Source organism: Pyrus communis, chromosome 17 (genome assembly GCF_963583255.1).
Source record: "Pyrus communis chromosome 17, drPyrComm1.1, whole genome shotgun sequence".
In the NCBI taxonomy this organism is placed as follows: Eukaryota; Viridiplantae; Streptophyta; class Magnoliopsida; order Rosales; family Rosaceae; genus Pyrus; species Pyrus communis.
This window is the reverse complement of record NC_084819.1, coordinates 20,282,839-20,301,428: the sequence shown is the minus strand read 5'-3', so window position 1 is coordinate 20,301,428 and position 18,590 is coordinate 20,282,839. Positions and strand designations below refer to the sequence as shown.

General features: G+C 37.4%; 3 protein-coding genes across 3 annotated transcripts; all 3 read right to left on the bottom strand.

The window, feature by feature from the left end:
• Nucleotides 1-447: 447 nt before the first annotated feature.
• LOC137723391 (pentatricopeptide repeat-containing protein At3g04750, mitochondrial) lies at nucleotides 448-2,984 on the bottom strand. Its single transcript, XM_068462584.1, has one exon. It carries the CDS (start codon nucleotides 2,449-2,451, stop codon nucleotides 499-501), a length of 1,953 nt encoding a protein of 650 aa, XP_068318685.1. The 5' UTR covers nucleotides 2,452-2,984; the 3' UTR covers nucleotides 448-498.
• Nucleotides 2,985-3,681: 697 nt separating this feature from the next.
• On the bottom strand, nucleotides 3,682-8,978 carry LOC137722684 (transcription factor UNE12-like). The gene is made up of 7 exons (XM_068461745.1): nucleotides 8,130-8,978; nucleotides 7,624-7,728; nucleotides 5,926-6,042; nucleotides 5,521-5,586; nucleotides 5,303-5,368; nucleotides 4,580-4,657; nucleotides 3,682-4,321 (listed from the first exon to the last, which is right to left on the bottom strand). The coding sequence occupies exons 1-7, from the start codon at nucleotides 8,457-8,459 to the stop codon at nucleotides 4,091-4,093; spliced, it is 993 nt and encodes a 330-aa protein (XP_068317846.1). The 5' UTR covers nucleotides 8,460-8,978; the 3' UTR covers nucleotides 3,682-4,090.
• Nucleotides 8,979-14,161: 5,183 nt separating this feature from the next.
• Nucleotides 14,162-17,169, bottom strand: LOC137722620 (sec-independent protein translocase protein TATA, chloroplastic-like). Its single transcript, XM_068461663.1, has 2 exons — nucleotides 16,700-17,169; nucleotides 14,162-14,430 (listed from the first exon to the last, which is right to left on the bottom strand). The coding sequence occupies exons 1-2, from the start codon at nucleotides 17,021-17,023 to the stop codon at nucleotides 14,308-14,310; spliced, it is 447 nt and encodes a 148-aa protein (XP_068317764.1). The 5' UTR covers nucleotides 17,024-17,169; the 3' UTR covers nucleotides 14,162-14,307.
• Nucleotides 17,170-18,590: the final 1,421 nt, after the last annotated feature.

The following is an 18,590-nucleotide window of genomic DNA, read 5'->3' as shown; positions in this document are numbered from 1 at the left end:
GTATTTTAAAGTGGCTGAAAACATTTTTGGTTAAAATATATTTAGATGGAAATGTGTCAGTTGACTAGTCAAGAATGAATTGAAATGTCTTTGAACTTTTTATTGAAATGTCTTTGAACTTTTTTTGGGCCGCACTGGGAATTAGTCTTACGCTTTTTAGTGTGATACCTAAAAAAAAAGGAAAAAAAAAGGGAGCACTAATATGTCACCGCCATTTGATTTGATCAATTTAAGGTTTGTTTGAAAATGCTTTTAAAATGGTTGAAAATGTTTCTGGTAAAAATGCTTTTAGGTTCTAAAAACACTTGAAATGCTTCTTATAAGAAGCATGTATTTCTTGTAGGAAACACTACTTTTTCAGGTTTCACTTGTATTTTTATTAAAGATCGGTCCAAAAAACACTTTCACTAATGATACTTTTAGCCATTTTAAAAGCACTCCAAACAAAACTTAACAACGTGGATTCGATTCCCGAGCAATTTAGCCAATTTTCCAAGATTATACAAATGGATCAAATTGGAAACCAGCAGCCAGCTTCATTTCACTTTTCATGCACTGCAAAACAAGGAAGATTTCTTCCCATCTCGGATGCCGCTTATCGGCGGCAACAAAGTTGTGGACAACTCCGTCGACGTTCACGCTACTGCAACCTGCGGTCTTCTTCACTCCCCTGACCTCCATGACTTCTCGAATCTTATCCGAGTAGCTCCACTTTCCACAAGCAGCGTAAATATTCGACATCATAATGTATCCGCCCTCTCTCCCGGGCTCTAACTTCAGTAGCTCTGCTGAAGCTGTTTCAGCTAGTTCCATGTCTCCCTGTGCTCTACAAGCACTCAGCATTGCTCCCCAAATGTTTCGACTTGGCTTTACCGGCATCTTTTTTATCACTTCTTTCGCCTCTGCCAGCCTTCCCGATCGACATAAAAGGTCCACTAAACACCCATAGTGCTCAACTCCTGGTTCAATACCAAATTTTTTGTCCATGTTGTTGAATAGATTAAGCCCTTCATCCACAAGTCCGCTGTGGCTACAAGCTGTAAGAACAGCAAGAAGAGTCACCCCGTTTGGTGATAGCCCTCTCTGCATCTCCGAAAACAGATCCAGGGCTTGGCGCCCGTAACCATGGAATGCGAATCCAGAAATCATTGTTGTCCATACGGTAACATCTTTCTCTTTCAGTCCCCGGAAAACCATGAAGGCTCGTTCAATGCTTCCGGCCTTGCAGTACATGTCTATTAATGCCGAACCCAAAAATACATCTATTTTCAACTGCATCCTCACAATCAAGCCATGCATTGATCTTCCATGGTCCAGCGCTCCAGTTTCCGCTGCAGCAGAGACCAAATTAACCAGAGTGTTACTGTCAGGCTTCGCATTCTCCGTAATCATTTCGTTGAATACCTTCACTGCCATTGTGTAATCGCCCTTCTTGGCATATCCAGCAATTAATGAATTCCAAGAAACAAGATCTCTTCTAGGCATTTGCTCAAAATAATTCTGCGCAAGTTCTATTTTCCCAACCTTGGCATATCCTGCAGCCATGGTGTTCCAGGACACGATATCCTTCTCCGTTAAAGCATCAAAAAGACTTTGGGCAACCTCCAATTTGTTCCATTTCACATACATGTCTAAAAGAGCATTACCCAAAATCAAATTTCCAGACGTAATGGCCTTCCTCCTCTCAATCCATGCATGAACAGACATTCCAAGCCGAGCATCTCCTAATAGTCCACAAGATATAAGAAGTCCTAGAATGGTAAACTCATCCGGCTCGAGACCCAAACCCACCATTTCATAAAACAGTTGCAGAGCTTCCGAAAAATATCCCATCTTAGCATAACCAACGGTCATGATATTGAACGGGACTGTATCCGGCGTTGGCACGTCATCAAACAACTGTTGAGCAAGCCCCATCTCCCCTTTTTCCAGATATATCTTCATGAGGGTGTTCTGCAAATACCGATGTGACAACAAACCTGTAACTACAGCATGGCTGTGGATCTGCTTTGCTTCCACTACACATTCGGATGCTTGGAGCAAGTAAAGAAGGGTGTGTTTATCAGGGCATATGCCAGCTTTGAGCATGGAAATGTACAGAGCAAATGCTTGGCTTTTCGAGAAAGATAATGCAGAAATCATCGAATTATAGATGTAAAGATTGGGATTCGGAGTAAAGTGATCGAAAAGGAGGACGGCCATGTCTAAATTTTCAGGGTGCGAGATGGCGGAGAATGTGAGAAGCCGGCTCATGGGAAATGTCTGACCAATTAAACAGGTCCTCATCATTTGCCCCAAAATCTGCTTGAAATGGTGCCTTGTGCTGCACTTCTCCAGCAACACAAGAGCCGGGTGATTGAGTTCGAGCGCAACAGTTGGATCCCAGTGGATCCTCCTCCCCATTGAACTCGAACTCGAAAGGCAGCGAATGCCTCGCCCACATTGCTGCATAGATAAAAATTCCAACAAATCTACTCTCCATCATTTAAAGAACCCATCACTTATATTCCACAAACAATCAAACTCCCATAATCCCCAACAGAAAGATCAAATCTTTCAGTCAAATCTTTCTGATTTTTTCCTCTAGTAAATTGTTTCCAACTTTCCATCAGTTTTCAGGCTTAAAATTTCAAAATTTACGATGTAGAATAACGGAAGACAAAGGGTCGCAGCGGGAATTTGCAGATTTGGCGTCCGAGCTCCGACTAAAGAAAAAGTTCATTTCTTGGTAGAAAGTTCAAAATTTCAAGTCCAGATTTCAGCATCCTAAATCTTCCATCTCCAATAAGCAAACAATTACCATAATCTTTTGATATGAAATAAACAGAATCATAAACTAAAACAAACCCAAGATAAAACCCAACACTTGCTAATCGAAATTACAAAGAAAATGGTGAATTGAAATAGCACTTACCAATCATCAAAGGTGAAACTTTTGAAACCCTAGAAAGATTGAAGCGTTGTGTTTAGATCAAAACCAGAGAACCCTAAATTTTCTTACAGGTAAATGGGCCAATGGGTCCAAATTTGGTTAAAGCCCAATTGATTTTGTGAAAAGGCCCACATGTTACCTTGCCTATTCCTTCTGTTGGTGACAATAAGATATTCTAAACTACTTTACCATACCGGGACAATGATTCAATTTTGCTGTAAGAAGATGGCACGCTTCCGACCTAATACATATATGTGAAATTTCATCTACTTAGAACTCTTTGCATCAATTGCAGCTCAAATGGCTAAGAACATGTTTATCTTTGCACATAAGGTTTTGCATCCGTGTTTCTCACCGCTTTGAATAAAAAAGAAACTCAATTCGATACCTAAAAAATCCATGTTCGGTCGAGTATGATTCGTCTTTTTGAAATTTTTTTTAGTATGCACGAGGTACACCAAAGTTTTCGACTTTAGATTTTTTTATTGAATTATTGGCTATCCATTCAAACATTATTGTTCTGGTCCATGTCATACATCGGCAAACTTAGTAGAACTTTCGTATTATTATTTTTCTATAGAAGATGTCATTTTCTATCCCTCTCCCCCAATAACTTTCCCTTGAATAATTATTCATCAAATTTGAAAAAAAAAGGTACTCACCTCACTTTTAAAGAAACAACAAACTCAAACTCATGTTTTTCTGCAAAACCAGAAGCTTCCAACATATCATTACAAGACAACCAACCATCATCCAAATTTCAACTTGCATTAAAAAAATATATATTTCAGAAAATACAATCATGCAAACCCATCCACCCCTTTTGATTGGCCCCATTTCCCATTATCCATATAAGAAAATTGAAGAGCTCCCACCACCAAGTATTTAGGTCACACTCACTCAACTAATCCCACCATTGATGTTACAAGAGGAGGAGGGAACACATCAATTTTGCTTTTGAAAAATTCTCCCCTAGGGTTTCCAATGGCATGACAATCGGCCCCTTGTTTGACAAAACTCAAAAAGTTGAGTGAACTTGACCTATAAATTTACCCGTTGTCATGAGTGACAAGGGTACTAAGGCAGGACGTGGGGCCCGCAAGCGTGCTGGGAGGTGTGGATGGGGGCATGCGATAGTTGATACTTTGTTGAGGAGGCTTATGAGGAGGAGTTTGATTCCGGCTTCACCATTGTTGGTGCGTCTGGTTGATGTGTCCGGAAAATTGCTGGGGCGAGGGATATGGGCATGATGCAGAGGGCCTTGGACTGGAGGAACTGCATGGCAGCTCCTACATCTTCTTCCATCAGCTTAGCTACTTCTTGTTCTGTGCCATCGTTCGACCACTTCTCACATGCTTGTTGATTGGTTCCTCCTTCCATGCCCTCCCCCTTCATAGGATTAAAGCAAAAACCGAAAAAAAAAATAGTCAAAATACGGGAGACAGAAAGGGCGGATTAGTACATAGACTACTCTAATTTATCAATGCATTTTAGACTGTTCATCGAGCCTAGTTATGTATTAGAGAAACTCTTGTAATTATTACGTATGTACATTTGTCGCGGTGAACTGTATGCATCTAACAGTGAATTCTAATATCCTGCCTCCACAATAAGTCGGATCAATTTAAAAAATGTGCAGAGAATAACCTCGACTGCTGATAGGGGTACGTCGGCAACAAGCTGAGCCACTGCGCCTGCTCCCCCGAGTCGACTCATGCTCAAAACCTGTTTCCATAAAAACAAAATCATATCGATAAGTATCGAGAAAATAAGTTGATTAACTTTGAAATTAGAAGAAAGTCGTACACTTAGTGTCCTTTTCTATTTTGATTATGACTTGGTTGAAATCTAGAGGTTCCAAGCAGACAAAGCCATTTCATGTTTGAAAAAAAAAAAATTAACTAGTTCATACAAAGCAAGTGTCTATGCCTGTAATGATGCCTGGGATATGCCACATGACAGGGACCTACCTTATGGTGAAAACATTTTGAAGACGTTAGCATTTCGTACAAGTTTCCGAAGCAACGATGAATTTGAAGAACGCTTTTAACAATTTCGTGCAGAAAACAGTTTTTTGTTAAAAGATGAGGAAGTATATATATATATATATATATATATATATATATATATATATATATATTTTGTGAGAATTAGGGAGTTGTGAAATAATTTGGAAGAGCAATTGATGGAAGAGCAACTTCAGAACATATAAAAGCAATGAAACCTCGGACAGAAACGCAATAAAAGAAGGTACCAAATTACCCCATCTCCGAGGACATACGAACAGATAACCAAGGAGAGGAAATTGAAACATACGAATATTATTCTTTTTGAGATTATGAATCTATTTGAATTTTGATTCATATATACCTTGACTTGGAGCCTTAGAAATTTCACGTAATCCACAATTTCATCAAGCATAGCTGCCCTATCTGTCTGCACAACGATGTCATAACATGTCAATACTTTCAAAATGTATATATCAAAAGCTAGGCATTTTCAAACATCAATAAAATTCGACACGATGAAACAAGAAGAAATGCAATTCATCCAGCAAAAGGTACTAAAACTCGCTTTAAGGCACTAACCTTGTTACAACTAGGTACCAATTCCTGCAAAGCCTTCATTCTCTCTGCAATTCTTTCCCGGCGTAACTGTACCAAGAAGATAAATACGTATACGCATATAATTACCTATAGCACTGGATAAGCAGGGCATCGGATTGGATGCCAGGATGAATTGTTTAAGTGTTTTCAGAAAAGGGATCTTTTTTATTAGAAAACTAGTATAGTCCTCGACACTAATGAATAGCAGACGACTTTTTCAGTCTCAACAAAATTGCATAGGCTAAATACATGCTGGAGTGACTTCTTGAATTATATGTTACATTTTAAGCAGAAGTGACTTGGATGTCTTCAATGAGAATGAACTTAATGCTAACTTTCCCACAAAGAACAATTTAGGTTCTCTTAAATATGAAATATTTAGCTTACCCGCTCAGCAATACTGTGGGGATCTGTTGCTTGGCCTCGCCTTGCTCGAACCCTTGGGCGGATGGAAGGAGGGTGATGGACAGCATTAGATGGCCCTGGTGGTGGTTGGCTATGAAACTGCGGCACCAAGATTAACAAAATTAAGTCGATCCATAAATTATCAACATGTGTTAGGTTTGAACTAATGCATACTTAATCATCTGATGTGAGTACAGATATGTCAAAATTCAGCTGGACAATCGAAACTATAGACAGTCGGGATTAATTTGATGGAAGTTTTCAACTTGGATTTCCATCAAATTAATCCCGACGGTCCACAGTGGAACACCAACTTAGAAAACCATCTTACAAGTCATTTCACATCCTTATCCAACGTTCCTATCATATGCTTTACAAGTAAGAGATAAACACCAAAACATTGTCCACGAAATTACACTACGAAAATAAGTTTTGACATCTCATTGCGTAAATCCTTGGCAACAGCTTGTGGGTGAGGATGACTGAATTTTTAGTTGGACAAGTCAAGATATGTTCTTAATGTCAAAGAAGAAAATAATCATTCAACTTTTCATAATTGAACAGGTTTTCGATGTACTGTTTGAAGTTCTTTAAGAACGAACAATTCACGCCAAATTGATTAACTTTTGAAACAAATCTAAGAGTCATAACTGAAACATCCAAGAACGAAAATAACCTAGGACATGTCAAACTAATTGAAAAAATTAAACAAACTCCCCAAATTATGCAAAAATATGTACAAGTCCAAATCAACCCTAGTCAGCACAAGTCAACATATTGACAAAGTCAAACTAGCCGGAGTCATTCCACTGTGAAGAACAGGAGCGCATGTTCCCACACACCAAGAGGAGCGTGGCCACCGAGATAGCCACAAAGATTGCAATTCGAGAAACTCGAAAGGACCAAAATGTCCCTTAGACGAGAGATTTTTTTAGTGTGACGGTAACATGGGCTGATATACCAAATGTCATAATACAAGTGGTTGGAGATTTTTTTTTTTTAATTTCCAACCACTTGTATTATGACACCTGATATACCGCGTTGTGTTCCCGACACATTAAAAGATTTCTTTCCTCGGACGGCAGAGCTCATCTACACGTTCGAACAACCCACACGTTTATGGAGCCTTCTGTCTGTCGGACACGTCCTACTAAACAATACTCTCCACTCTCCCTCAAGCACGTGCACTACACATCATTACCTACTACTAATGTGCTTGAAACAAAGCCCTTGATTACAACAATATTATCAACGGTACCCCTCATCCTCTAGAGGAGCAATATTTGCATAAACGGGTTCACAGCTATCGTGATACAACGATCTAATACTAAAAAACCATGTGAAGTTTCTCGCCAGATAACATTGAATTATTGAATCGGAATGTCATATGACGATGAATTCGTTCTCTATAATTTGATTTTTCTCGTAACACATTTCAAGTTCAAGTAGTTATGACAATCTTACTATTTGGCCTTGGGGAACATAACAAAAGGACTTTACCTACTCACAGTAGATCACTGTTGCATTCTGAACGAATAACGCAATAACCTAGTATCGCGTTATTGGTTTAGAATTGTCACGGCGGCGCACTAAATGTAGAGAAGTCTGTCTCAATAAAGAGAGCATCTTTGAAATAGCGAGGGCAACTTGGTCACTGTGAAATGTTAGCGTTGGACGTACCTGGTGAGGAGGTTGTGGAGGTGGTGGCGTTGGACGGAGTGATGAGTGATTTTGCAAGTGTCCAAATGCTGGAAACAAACTTGACATATGAACAGATTCTCTTTCCTGCCACACCAAATAAATACTAAGCCATCAAGATTTGCAAACGTAGGTAAAGCCAGTCAGTTAAATCAATATGTCAGTCTCCTGACAACGAATAACAAGATTCATTCACCAAATTAACCTTACAAACTCTTCATTTTACAAGCATACCCTAACCCAGCTAGCATCTACACTACACTAGTTCTCAACTCTCACATCCATTACAAAGAAAAGAAATTACGTAGAAGGAAATTTGAACTCATGTGCAACTGCTATAACCAATTAGTCTAATACAATATTGTAAGATTACTTTAGGAGATTCAAACTCGGTGCTACTGCTCTAATTAATTGACCTAACTTATGACAACTTTGACGTCACAGTCTTAAAACAAAATTAAGATTAAAGTGGAGTGAGAGAGGCTTACATTAATTGAAGCAGAAACATTGGAACTGTTTGTGTTGTTAGTATTGTTGGCTTCATCTCTGAACCTGCTGTCTCGCCCAAGAAAACCACCCTGCTCCAAGTTCAAACCCAACGGCATACCCAGCCCCATCCCAACTCCTCCTCTGTACCCAGCACCACCACCCGAAGACCCAGCAGAACCCAGCTGCAGCACCATGGGCATGGACCCCACATCTCCTCCGTACCCACCACCAGCTGACTCACCACCACCACCGGCACTATACGACGGCGGCACAGCTAAGATCTGCTCAAAGAAATCGTCTCCAAGTCCCTCTTGGGGATTTCCCGCCATATTTTTTTTACTTGCACTGACAAAACTCCACGAGTTACTAACTTTTTTCTGCAACCGCTCAGATGGGTTTTGCAATTTACAGTAAGAAAAATGAAAGGTTTGGTGAGTAAAGAATTAAAGCTGAGCTCTTTATGCTCTTTTTAGAGAGAGACAGTCAGAGAGAGAGAGAGAGAGAGAGAGAGAAACAGAGTGTGTGTGTATCGAGAAGTGGGAGGGAATTTGAGAAGTGGGGTTTTGTGTTGGTGAAGTGGGTGTCAGACCCGATACCCCGGAAATGGTATTCGGGGATTTCGAGCTGGTTTTTCCAGAATTCCAGACTGACGGGTTTTGGCAGAGTTTTCTGGTTGGTTTTTATAGAGAGAGAGAGAGAGAGAGAGAGAGAGAGAGAGAAGGAGAGGAGCTCTTCTGAAAATCCTTCTCTTTTTGGCTTTCTGAATTTCTTTGCTTTTTGGCTCTGAACACTCTGACTTGGCTCTCGGAATTTGGGTTTGTGTGTGCGTGTGATTTATGGTTTCTAACTTCTAGAGAGAGAGAGAGAAAGAGAAGAAGAGGAGGAGAGAGAAGCAAACTTTGCGGTCTTCGTGGGACTAAAGTTTCTGGTCCTACGCGTTGACAGGACAAGATGTTTTTCTTCAAGAAACAAAAAAAGAAACAATGCAATTTTTTCTCTTTCTTTTTTGACAATTGAAAAATATATAAGCATTTGAATTAGGTAGTATTATCGATTAAAAATTAATCTTATATTAATGAGAAAATAGGTTTTACATGTGTTTAGAAGTAGTTAGGTTATTTTTTATATTGTCAATTAATTTTATGATGAAATCTCAATTTTTTTCATAAAGCATTTGAACTAGGTGGTGTTATCGGTTGAAAATTAATCTTATATTGATAAGAAAATAGATTTTATATGTGTTTATATGTAGTTAGGTTACTTTTTATACTATCAATTAGTTTTATGGTGGAACCTCAACTTTCTTCATTATATCATAGTAAAATTGTCTCACGTGTATATCCCAATGGCTACACGTGCTCAACTTCATTTGAGTTGTGTTGTCCACGTGTTAGGCTTGAACATAAGTCACATGTGAGGAGACATGTTGAGAATGAATTCTACACTAATGAGAGAAGAGACATTGCATGTGTCATATATTATCAATTGATTTATAGTGGAACCTCAACTTTCTTCATTATCGACATCCCTATTTTTACGATGACTTGATCTGAATTATTTTAACTCTTCTCACAAAACCTCCTAGTCAAAATTTCTCTTTTTTCTGACTTTATTTCTACTTCTAGTTTGAAGAATATGCACGTCTGTTTTTCAGCTTTTGGTCATTATTATCCGATTAGGGTTCATATTTGCTATTATCATGTGCAGTTGGATCACTACTAGAGATTGAATTTATCAAAATCTGCTTAGTGCTTTACGAGTTCTTCTTGAAAATGCGGTGAATTGTGTAGCGACGTGGTTTAGACATGTTTCTCGCATACCCTAACCAAAATGGGAAATACATAATTATGGTGCATAATTAAAGATACTTTCATAGATGATCATAGCCGTCCAATCCATAGAAAAATCAGTTCCAACTTTTTAAAACTAGAGTGTTGCCATCAAATTTTACAACCTGAAAATCATGTATTATGTTTACTTCACGTAATTAAGTTTCTATTATTGGTTCATGCATCTTACTTTTGGGAAAGCGATCCGGGTTCTTGAAATTTGATCTAATGGCTAAAAATAGGGGCCCCCTTTAAAACTTATAATAACTTTAGCCGTTGGATCAAATTTCAAGAGTTTGGATCCCCTGATTTGGTGGATTTGGTGGAAGGAATTTAGAGAGGATCCTTTTCCTTACTTTCGGTCCTCTTTGTTCTGCTTTCTTAAATAATGATATTAGTCTATAACTTGATAATCTTGTCTTTTTTTTTTTTTTAAAGGATCAGCTGGTGACTTTGCCATGGCAATTCACCTTTTCATGGGTTGGAAGGACTAACAGAAGCATTTCAGCCTCCTCCTGACCACTATCGTGTGATTCACAAGTGCCACAAAATGAATTCATAATGTGTTATGTGAAATACGGGCTTGGAATTCGTCCCAACCATTAAGCCATCCCGTGTTGGTTTAGGATAATCTTTTTTTTTTCTTTCTAAATTCATCCTTTTATGCGGAGAATGCGACCATTTTCAACATTTCTATCAAAGAAACTGTTATTGACATCTCAAAAATGATCGTTCTGAACTTTCTCGATTGGTAGTTTTATTTGTTTAAAGTTTTTAATAGGAAAAATGTGTGATAAACTTGGGTTTGTAGCAGCCCAAACAAAAAATTGACTAGGGCTGATAGGGGTCTCGGGCCTAGCTGACTAGTGACAAACATTGTCCATTTGCATCTTAAACAATTTGAATACACAAAGGTTGTTATCTTTCTAGTTTTTAATTCTTTTCCCTTTTAAGGGTCGGTGCCCTTTATGTAGTGGAGTTACTTTTTTATAGCACACCTATAAGATACACCACAATACACCTATCATATGTAAACCTAAACTTTAAAATACCCTGAATAAGATAGAGCAAAGGGAAATCTTGAGTGCAATCGGAGATATTTGCTCACGTCAATGTCTTACTCCACCACTTGATTTGGTTGCAAGATTAAGAACTTGTTTGAATGTACTTTTAAAATGTTTGAAAACGCTTTTAGAGAAAATATTTTTTGACTCCAAAAGCATTTAAAGTGCTTTTCCATAATTTACTTGCATTTTTACTAAGTATTAGTTCTAAAAACATTTTCACCAAAGGCGCTTTCAGTGATTTTAAAAGCACATCCAAATGAGCTCTAAGATGACGAGACCTAAATAAAGAAGAGAAATGCTAATCATATTTGTGCTAATCTTTGCATTTGAACATTTTCACTTCTGCACATGACAGATGTCATTTTACTTAGAAAACAAGATCTTTAGCGTAACAAAATGACATGTGTCATGTGAAGAAGTGAAAATGTTCAAATGCAAAGGTTAGTGCAAAGATTGCTAGCACTCCCCAATGAAGAATGAGAGACTCGTGAGGAAATACCGTTGGTGATAGAGTATAATATTCTCGTTAATATGAGGCTTTAAGGAGAAATTTTTGTGGTGTTACCAAAGATATATCATAAGCAAACATAAGTTTTAAAGAGCCTAATCAAACCAAGATAGAGGGTTTTCATGGAAAAAAAAATCTAGTGTATCACCAAAGATATATCACTATGTAAGTGTTGAGCTCATCGATGACCTGTTTACATATAGAAGATGAGCGAGACTCGACTAATGTGAAGATTTTGTGGTGTAACCATAAATATACCCCCAATTAGAATATCTTTTCATTAGTCACGGGAATAAAAAAATATAATAGGTGGAGATACAACGAATTATATGTTAAAATTTACTCAAGTAATAAAAATCTTGTGTATCACCAAAGATATATCACTAAGTAAGTGTTGAGCTCATCGATGACCTGTTTACACATAGAAGATGAGCAAGACTCGACTAATGTGAAGATTTTGTGGTGTAACCATAAATATACACCCAATTAGAATATCTTTTCATTAGTTACGGGAATAAAAAATATAATAGGTGGAGATACAACGAATTATATGTTAAAATTTACTCAAGTAATAAGTGAACTGCTCACGCAACGATATAAACGCGATGATATAGAAAAATCTTACCGTGAGGCCTTTAGCCTTGATAAGGACCTAATCGCCTATATGTAAGCCAAAATAGTGTGGTATCCCAAAAAGACGAGCTATACCTATCATTAGTGCATCATTACCTCTTTTTAGATTTACTTTTGATATATGATTAAAGCCTTTGAAGCAATCAGAGAAAAAAAGTATATCATATAAAGTTATACAAAGCTGAAAAATGTGGGAGAACAAACAAGGAATAGAGAGATCACGCGTCTGTTAAAATATCAAGTTTTGTATGATAGGACCAACTTCATAGCAGGTATCTCGCTTTATTGTAGCCAAATTAAGATACGTAGAAGACATTGTATCAATTATGTATTCGTCATATACCCTTATAAGGAGCCTTTATTTTAAGAGAGAGGATCATTGCCGGATCCTCTTTGTGACGATCCCGGGAATTCTCAAATCACATTCATTCATCGTACATCGTGCGATCAGAAATCATTGTAAATTTTTTTTATTTTAAATTGAATATAAACAATACCTGATGAAAATTGACCGCACGATGCATAATGAATGGATATGATTGAAGGATTTCCGAGATCCTTACAAAGAGGATCCGGTGAGGATCCTCTCTCTTATTTTAAGGGATTTCCATTTTTTTTAATGAGGACTAGTAGTGGGGCTCATTTCACATTGAACTTTGACGATCTAAATTGTCTATTTTTCAAGTTGCGCTTTATAGATCATCTTTGCAAAATATGAGCTAAATCGGGAATGTTTGAGGCATCTAATTAAATTCAAAGAAATTGACGAATATTATATTTTAAGAAACATTGAAATTTCACCATGACAATCAAATGGGTAAATGATTTCAAATTGAATTGATTTTTTTTTAAAAGATGACATATGAATAGAGACTAAAACATAAATGGTTCAGATAGTTAAAATTTGATGTGAAATGAACCCTACAACTAGTCCTCATTTTTACAAAAAAATGGGTATCTCTTTAGATAAAGGCTCTGTACTCCTATATATCTAATTGTTTGTCATTCTTTTGCTCCAAAATTACGATTGTCCAACACGGTAAATACACGGTCTACATGGAAGGCCCTATCTTCCCCATTTGCTACAATAATACGGAATCGCTATAATAAAGAGCCTTTATAATGGTATAATTAGGGAAGAGATCCCCTCCGGATCTCTCCCACCAAATATTAGGGATTCGGAGATCCGGATCCTTGAAATTTGATCCAACATCTACAATTATTATAACTTTTAGAGGTGCCTCCTGTTTGTACCCGTTGACTAAATTTTAAGGGTCCGGATCAACGGATCTCTAGGATTTGATGGGAGAGATCTGGAGAGGATATCTTCCCGTATAATTATATCATTTAGCTAGAAATAATCTTGTTTACTCAAAACTGTGAGTATATAATTAATAAATCTTGAGTTGGGATGGATGTCATAGCCTCGTGGCGATTAATAGCAAATTTGGACCACTAATCCATTATCTGCGACAATGGTTTAGGGTTGCGTATGCCATAAAATACCTTGAACCCTACTTTAAGGAAAGCAAAACCCTAATTGAGAAGCTCCTCCTTTTCATTCCAAAGCAAAAGGTTCTTCTTTTCTTGGGGTATATTCCTCCGCCTTCTAATGTAAAAAATCTTATATCTTGCTCCCTGTATATGGCAAAAAAATTCTCAAAAGTGGCGGGCCGTTCCCCTCTGCATATGGATCCTATCCCGTGCCCACCACTTGTGAGTGCTGCCATATACGAGCAGCCCGACATACGATTTTCTCCTCCTTATGAGCATGACAGGGGAACATAATTTGGTCCAATTTTTTAGAAGGCAGTCTGAGTTGAAGAGAGAGGGCAAAGTGCAAAGCTATCCCTTAACTAAAGAAAGGAGTTTTCTGATGGAAGCAATAGTGTGGGGGGAGGATTTAAACTCAGGAGTTCGGGTCTAACTCTGTAAGGGTAAATGCGCTTCGCTTAATCAATTGAGCTACAAGGCCCTTGCAACGAAAAGAAAAAACATATAGGCGATCTAACTTAGCATGTTCTGAGAACATAACGAGTAGATTAATAAAGAACGAGAATATTGATCTGCCTTGTTCATGTTCTAAGCTTACAGCACAACAAAAAATAGAGAATGTATCAACTGGGTTATCACTACAACCTCATGCGTTTTCCTGTGAACTTGCGACGTTGGCTTCTTGTTTTTCTTCTTCACTCGACGCTGTAGGTGTCTCTGTGAGGCCCTCAGGTTCTTTTTTAAGCTCCGTCTCGAACTCCTTTGCTGCCTGCAAGATTTACAAAGGATTCAAATACACTCTTTATGAATTATGAGAAGCACAGAAAGGAAGCCGGAGAAAACGAGATAATTAAAAGTTATAAAATCACTGGGTTCAAAGTTTCTAGTGATTACACTATTCGCTTAATAAAGCTCACTGAAGAAAGCAGCAACATTTAAATAGTCTTCGATCGCATGCTACCACATACACAAAGAAATCACACCCTAACCAATTTTAAGGGTCAGCCGAATAAATTATGCATCCCTATTTCTTCTCTAACTCCCCATTTATGAGTACTTAATAGACTATAATATGAACTAAACTTTTTCGTAAGGTGCCTACTGCTCAGTATTCCTTGGAAATTGACATGCGGAATTTATTTGGATCTGTAATGATTAGACCGTTATTTTTAGATATCGTACTGATTAACAACTAAATGAGCCAAAACCGTCAATTGTCATCCTTCTTCTTTTAACACAAGTTGTAGGAGAATATGCTTCTATTCCCATCTTTTTTAAGTAACATCTAAATAAAAATCTAACAAGAAAACTTTATGCTTGGTGATCACTGACCACCGATGAATTACACACTTCTAACCAAGTATCAACTCTTTGAATTTGATATCTATATGCATCCATCTGCCCAAAATCATTTGATCCTTCTCCCGTTCCCCCGATCCCCACATCATACACTCCAAAATAAAATACATAAACATAACATTAAAGGTTCCATATGACTAAAAACCAAAAACTAAATTTGATCGTCCATATATGTTAACTTGCAATAACCAACTCAATCAAACCATACAGCATAGTGGCAAATGCAAAGACACATTTTCCTTTCCCCTCTTCCCCAAGATCTATAAATCCCCTAGAGATGTAATAATTATTTACATTTAGAGCCCCTCATTTTCATCGCTCAAATTTTTGCAATTCACATTGTTCACTCAACAGAGAGCAAAAGTGGGGAGAATGCAAAGGAATTGCATTTTACACGCATATTGTTTATTATTATTATTCAACACATGCAAAGTGTAGGGAAGATGAGAATGTTTCGTTGGATGTGGCACAGGAGAAAGGACAATATTAAGAATGAGGATATATGAGGTAAAGTAGGAGTAGGTGCAACTGCAGATAAGATGAGAGATAATCGGTTAAGGTGGTTTGGACATATGAACCGAAGACATATAGATGCTCCGGTTAGAAAATGAGATTATGAGCAAGAGCCTTAGAGCAAAAGGGGTAAAGGAAGATCTAGGAAGACTTGGAAAGAGACTTTAAGAAAAACATGAAGTACCTAGAGCTAACGGAAGACTTGGCGCAAAACCAAGCGGTGGCGTTTTCTAGGATTCATACAGCCTACCCCACATAGTTGGATAAGGCTTTATTGTTGTTTTGTTATTGTTTGTTATTCAAAAAGAACGGTAAGGGGTTCCATTGTATTTATTTTCCTTCCTATCACCATCATTTTGAACCATGTTATAACTTTGCAATCGTTGCTATCAATACCGAAAGGAAAACTACCTTAGATGAAAACAAATACGTTCACATTAAAAATCACTGTGAAATCTACTATAACTTAGAGATTACCATAGTTTCTTTCCACAATGTGGAGGCACCAACGACTGTACAATTACTTTAACCAAAAGTCATACACAAGGCAGAAACAACTAAACTACAAGTCTACAACTCCACAATAGTCAACAATCTAAAACATTTCAAGAGTTGCCCCATTCGTAACAACACAACGCGGAAAAGGGAAGTAAATGGAATATCAGAATTCTAATCACCATTCCAAGAGTTGCATTGACTTAACTAAGCACCAATACAGCGATCCCACTTGATTTACTCCATCTTAAGATGACTTTAACTTTCTTCCCCTTCTTACACATAGTGTTTTCTACCATCAATTTTCGCCATTAAAAAGCATGTTCTTCGATTGGAGTTCAGCAAGGTAGTACAAGCATGGCATGGCATTTCGTTCTCTCTAATTTTACATTTAACTTCCCATTTCAACACAATATCCTCAAACATGAGTACCCTAAATTGTCTTTCTTTTTTCCCTCCTTTTCGTGGAAACTTAAGTATTGCAACAAAAATTCCGGAAATTGCATAAACTTTCTCAAGAAAAAAAACCCTATTTAGCTCAGCAAACTATAAATCTCAATTTTATTCCAATTTCCACACACACAAACAACAACAACAAAAATCATTAAATGGGCAATAAAGTTCATAAATTTTCTCGACAACCAAACAGATCCGGATGAAAAGAAACCAACCTGCTGGAAGCTCTTGACAGTCTTCCCAATACTCTTCCCCACTTCAGGCAGCTTCTTGGGTCCAAAAACCAGAGCCGCCACACCAGCTATAACCACAAGCTCCGGCATCCCAAGACCAAACAGAGCGTTACACGTCATACCCTTCTGGGCTCTCTCAGTTCTTGTTCTGCTTCTGCTCAGAACCAAAGCACTGCCATTTACAGTGCTTTTACTGAAGGACAAAGAGGTGGTGCCATTGCTGGTCAAGAAGGTGGATTGGGATGATTGGGACGGGAGAAAAAGTGGGGATCTAGGAGTGGACAGAGTAAAAGATGAAATCTCCATGAATTTTTTTGGTAACTTATTAACCTGATTTTTGGTTCCTGGGTTCTTGAAGGTATTGGGGATTTTGATGAATTTTGTGTGTTTCGGGGTGTGGAAGATCGGATAACATGAAATTGAAGGGGAAAGGCGGCTCCAGCCAAAAGAAAATAAAAAAAATAAGGTAAAGGTGGGACCTTTGAATATTAATATTGACCAGAGATTGGACATTGGATGGTTGAATTTGCACATGGATGGTTGATGGTCTGGAAATTGGACGGTATTTAAATGGTGAAAATTATTTAAAAAAATAACTAATATTCGATAGACTGGACTAATAAAGATAAAAGTAACTTTAAAGAGACTAAATTTGTAGATTAAAATTTGTAAACTAAATGATATGGAAGTTGATAATTGAATTATTACTTAAACTCTGATAAACGTCCTCAATTTTTATTGGTAACACATTATTTATTTTATAAATTTAATCTCCCTAACATTACTCTAAAAATAAATCTTACTCTTTAGATGCAAAAGATCATTCTTCTTCTCATGAGCATTATTTTAATTCGACCTATTTAACATGTTGAGAAATTGAATCTATGATAATAAGTAATATAAATAGTTTCCAAATCAAATGAAATTTTTTAAAAATGATAATAAAATGAGTAAGTATTTCAGATTATGAAGCTGCTAAGTGGGTCTTAATATTTTATTATGTTTTTATACTCATATAGTTCGATTTCTTATTCTTTTAATGTAGATAATATTATTTGTTCAAAATATTCTATTTCGCTTTTATACTCACTGTCCTCGTTAGCTCACTCTATTGATATAGGGCCCATGGTCACCTTTTGCCTTCGTTTGTGGCAGCCTCATTCATTATTTCAATATTTAGTTTTTCATTTGTATGTCCATAAATAATTGCAATCCTCTTAATTCAATTTATAAATCGCTTTTTAACAATCTCTAGTTTCAGCGTAGTAAAATTGACTTTGACACCAATTGTTATGAATAAAATTTAAACTTGTCCGTAAAAACACATATACGCTATTCTGATCAACCGATCTAACCTACGTGTGCATATCTACTCTAGTTATTTAACTTATTTTGTCTTGAAGACATCCAAAAAAAACCATCACTTATATTAGCTTTTTCTTAAGCCTGTTTGTCCCTTTGAAGTTCACTTCCAAGAACCCTCATGCACCATCTCCCAAGAGCCAGAGCTCTCTCCTAAACCTAACCCTAAAATCCACCCACCAACCCAAAAAAATCCATGCCCAATTGATCACCAGTGGCCTCAAATGCCAAATCTCCGTCCCTCCATGCCAAACTCATCCAGCAACACTCCACCTTATCAAAGGGCACCAACCTTTATGCCCATTTGGTATTCCAAACAAACTTGTTCCTCCTAAACACTTTGATCAGATGCTCTCACCCCAAAGATTCAGTTCTTGTTTTTGCCAATTGGGTTTCTAAATCAACCTTAGTTTTTGACGATTCGACTTGCATTTTTGGTCTTGGAGCTTGTGCTAGATTGCCTTCAGTTCCAACGTTGTTAGTAGGCAGACAGATACATGGTCGGACTGTG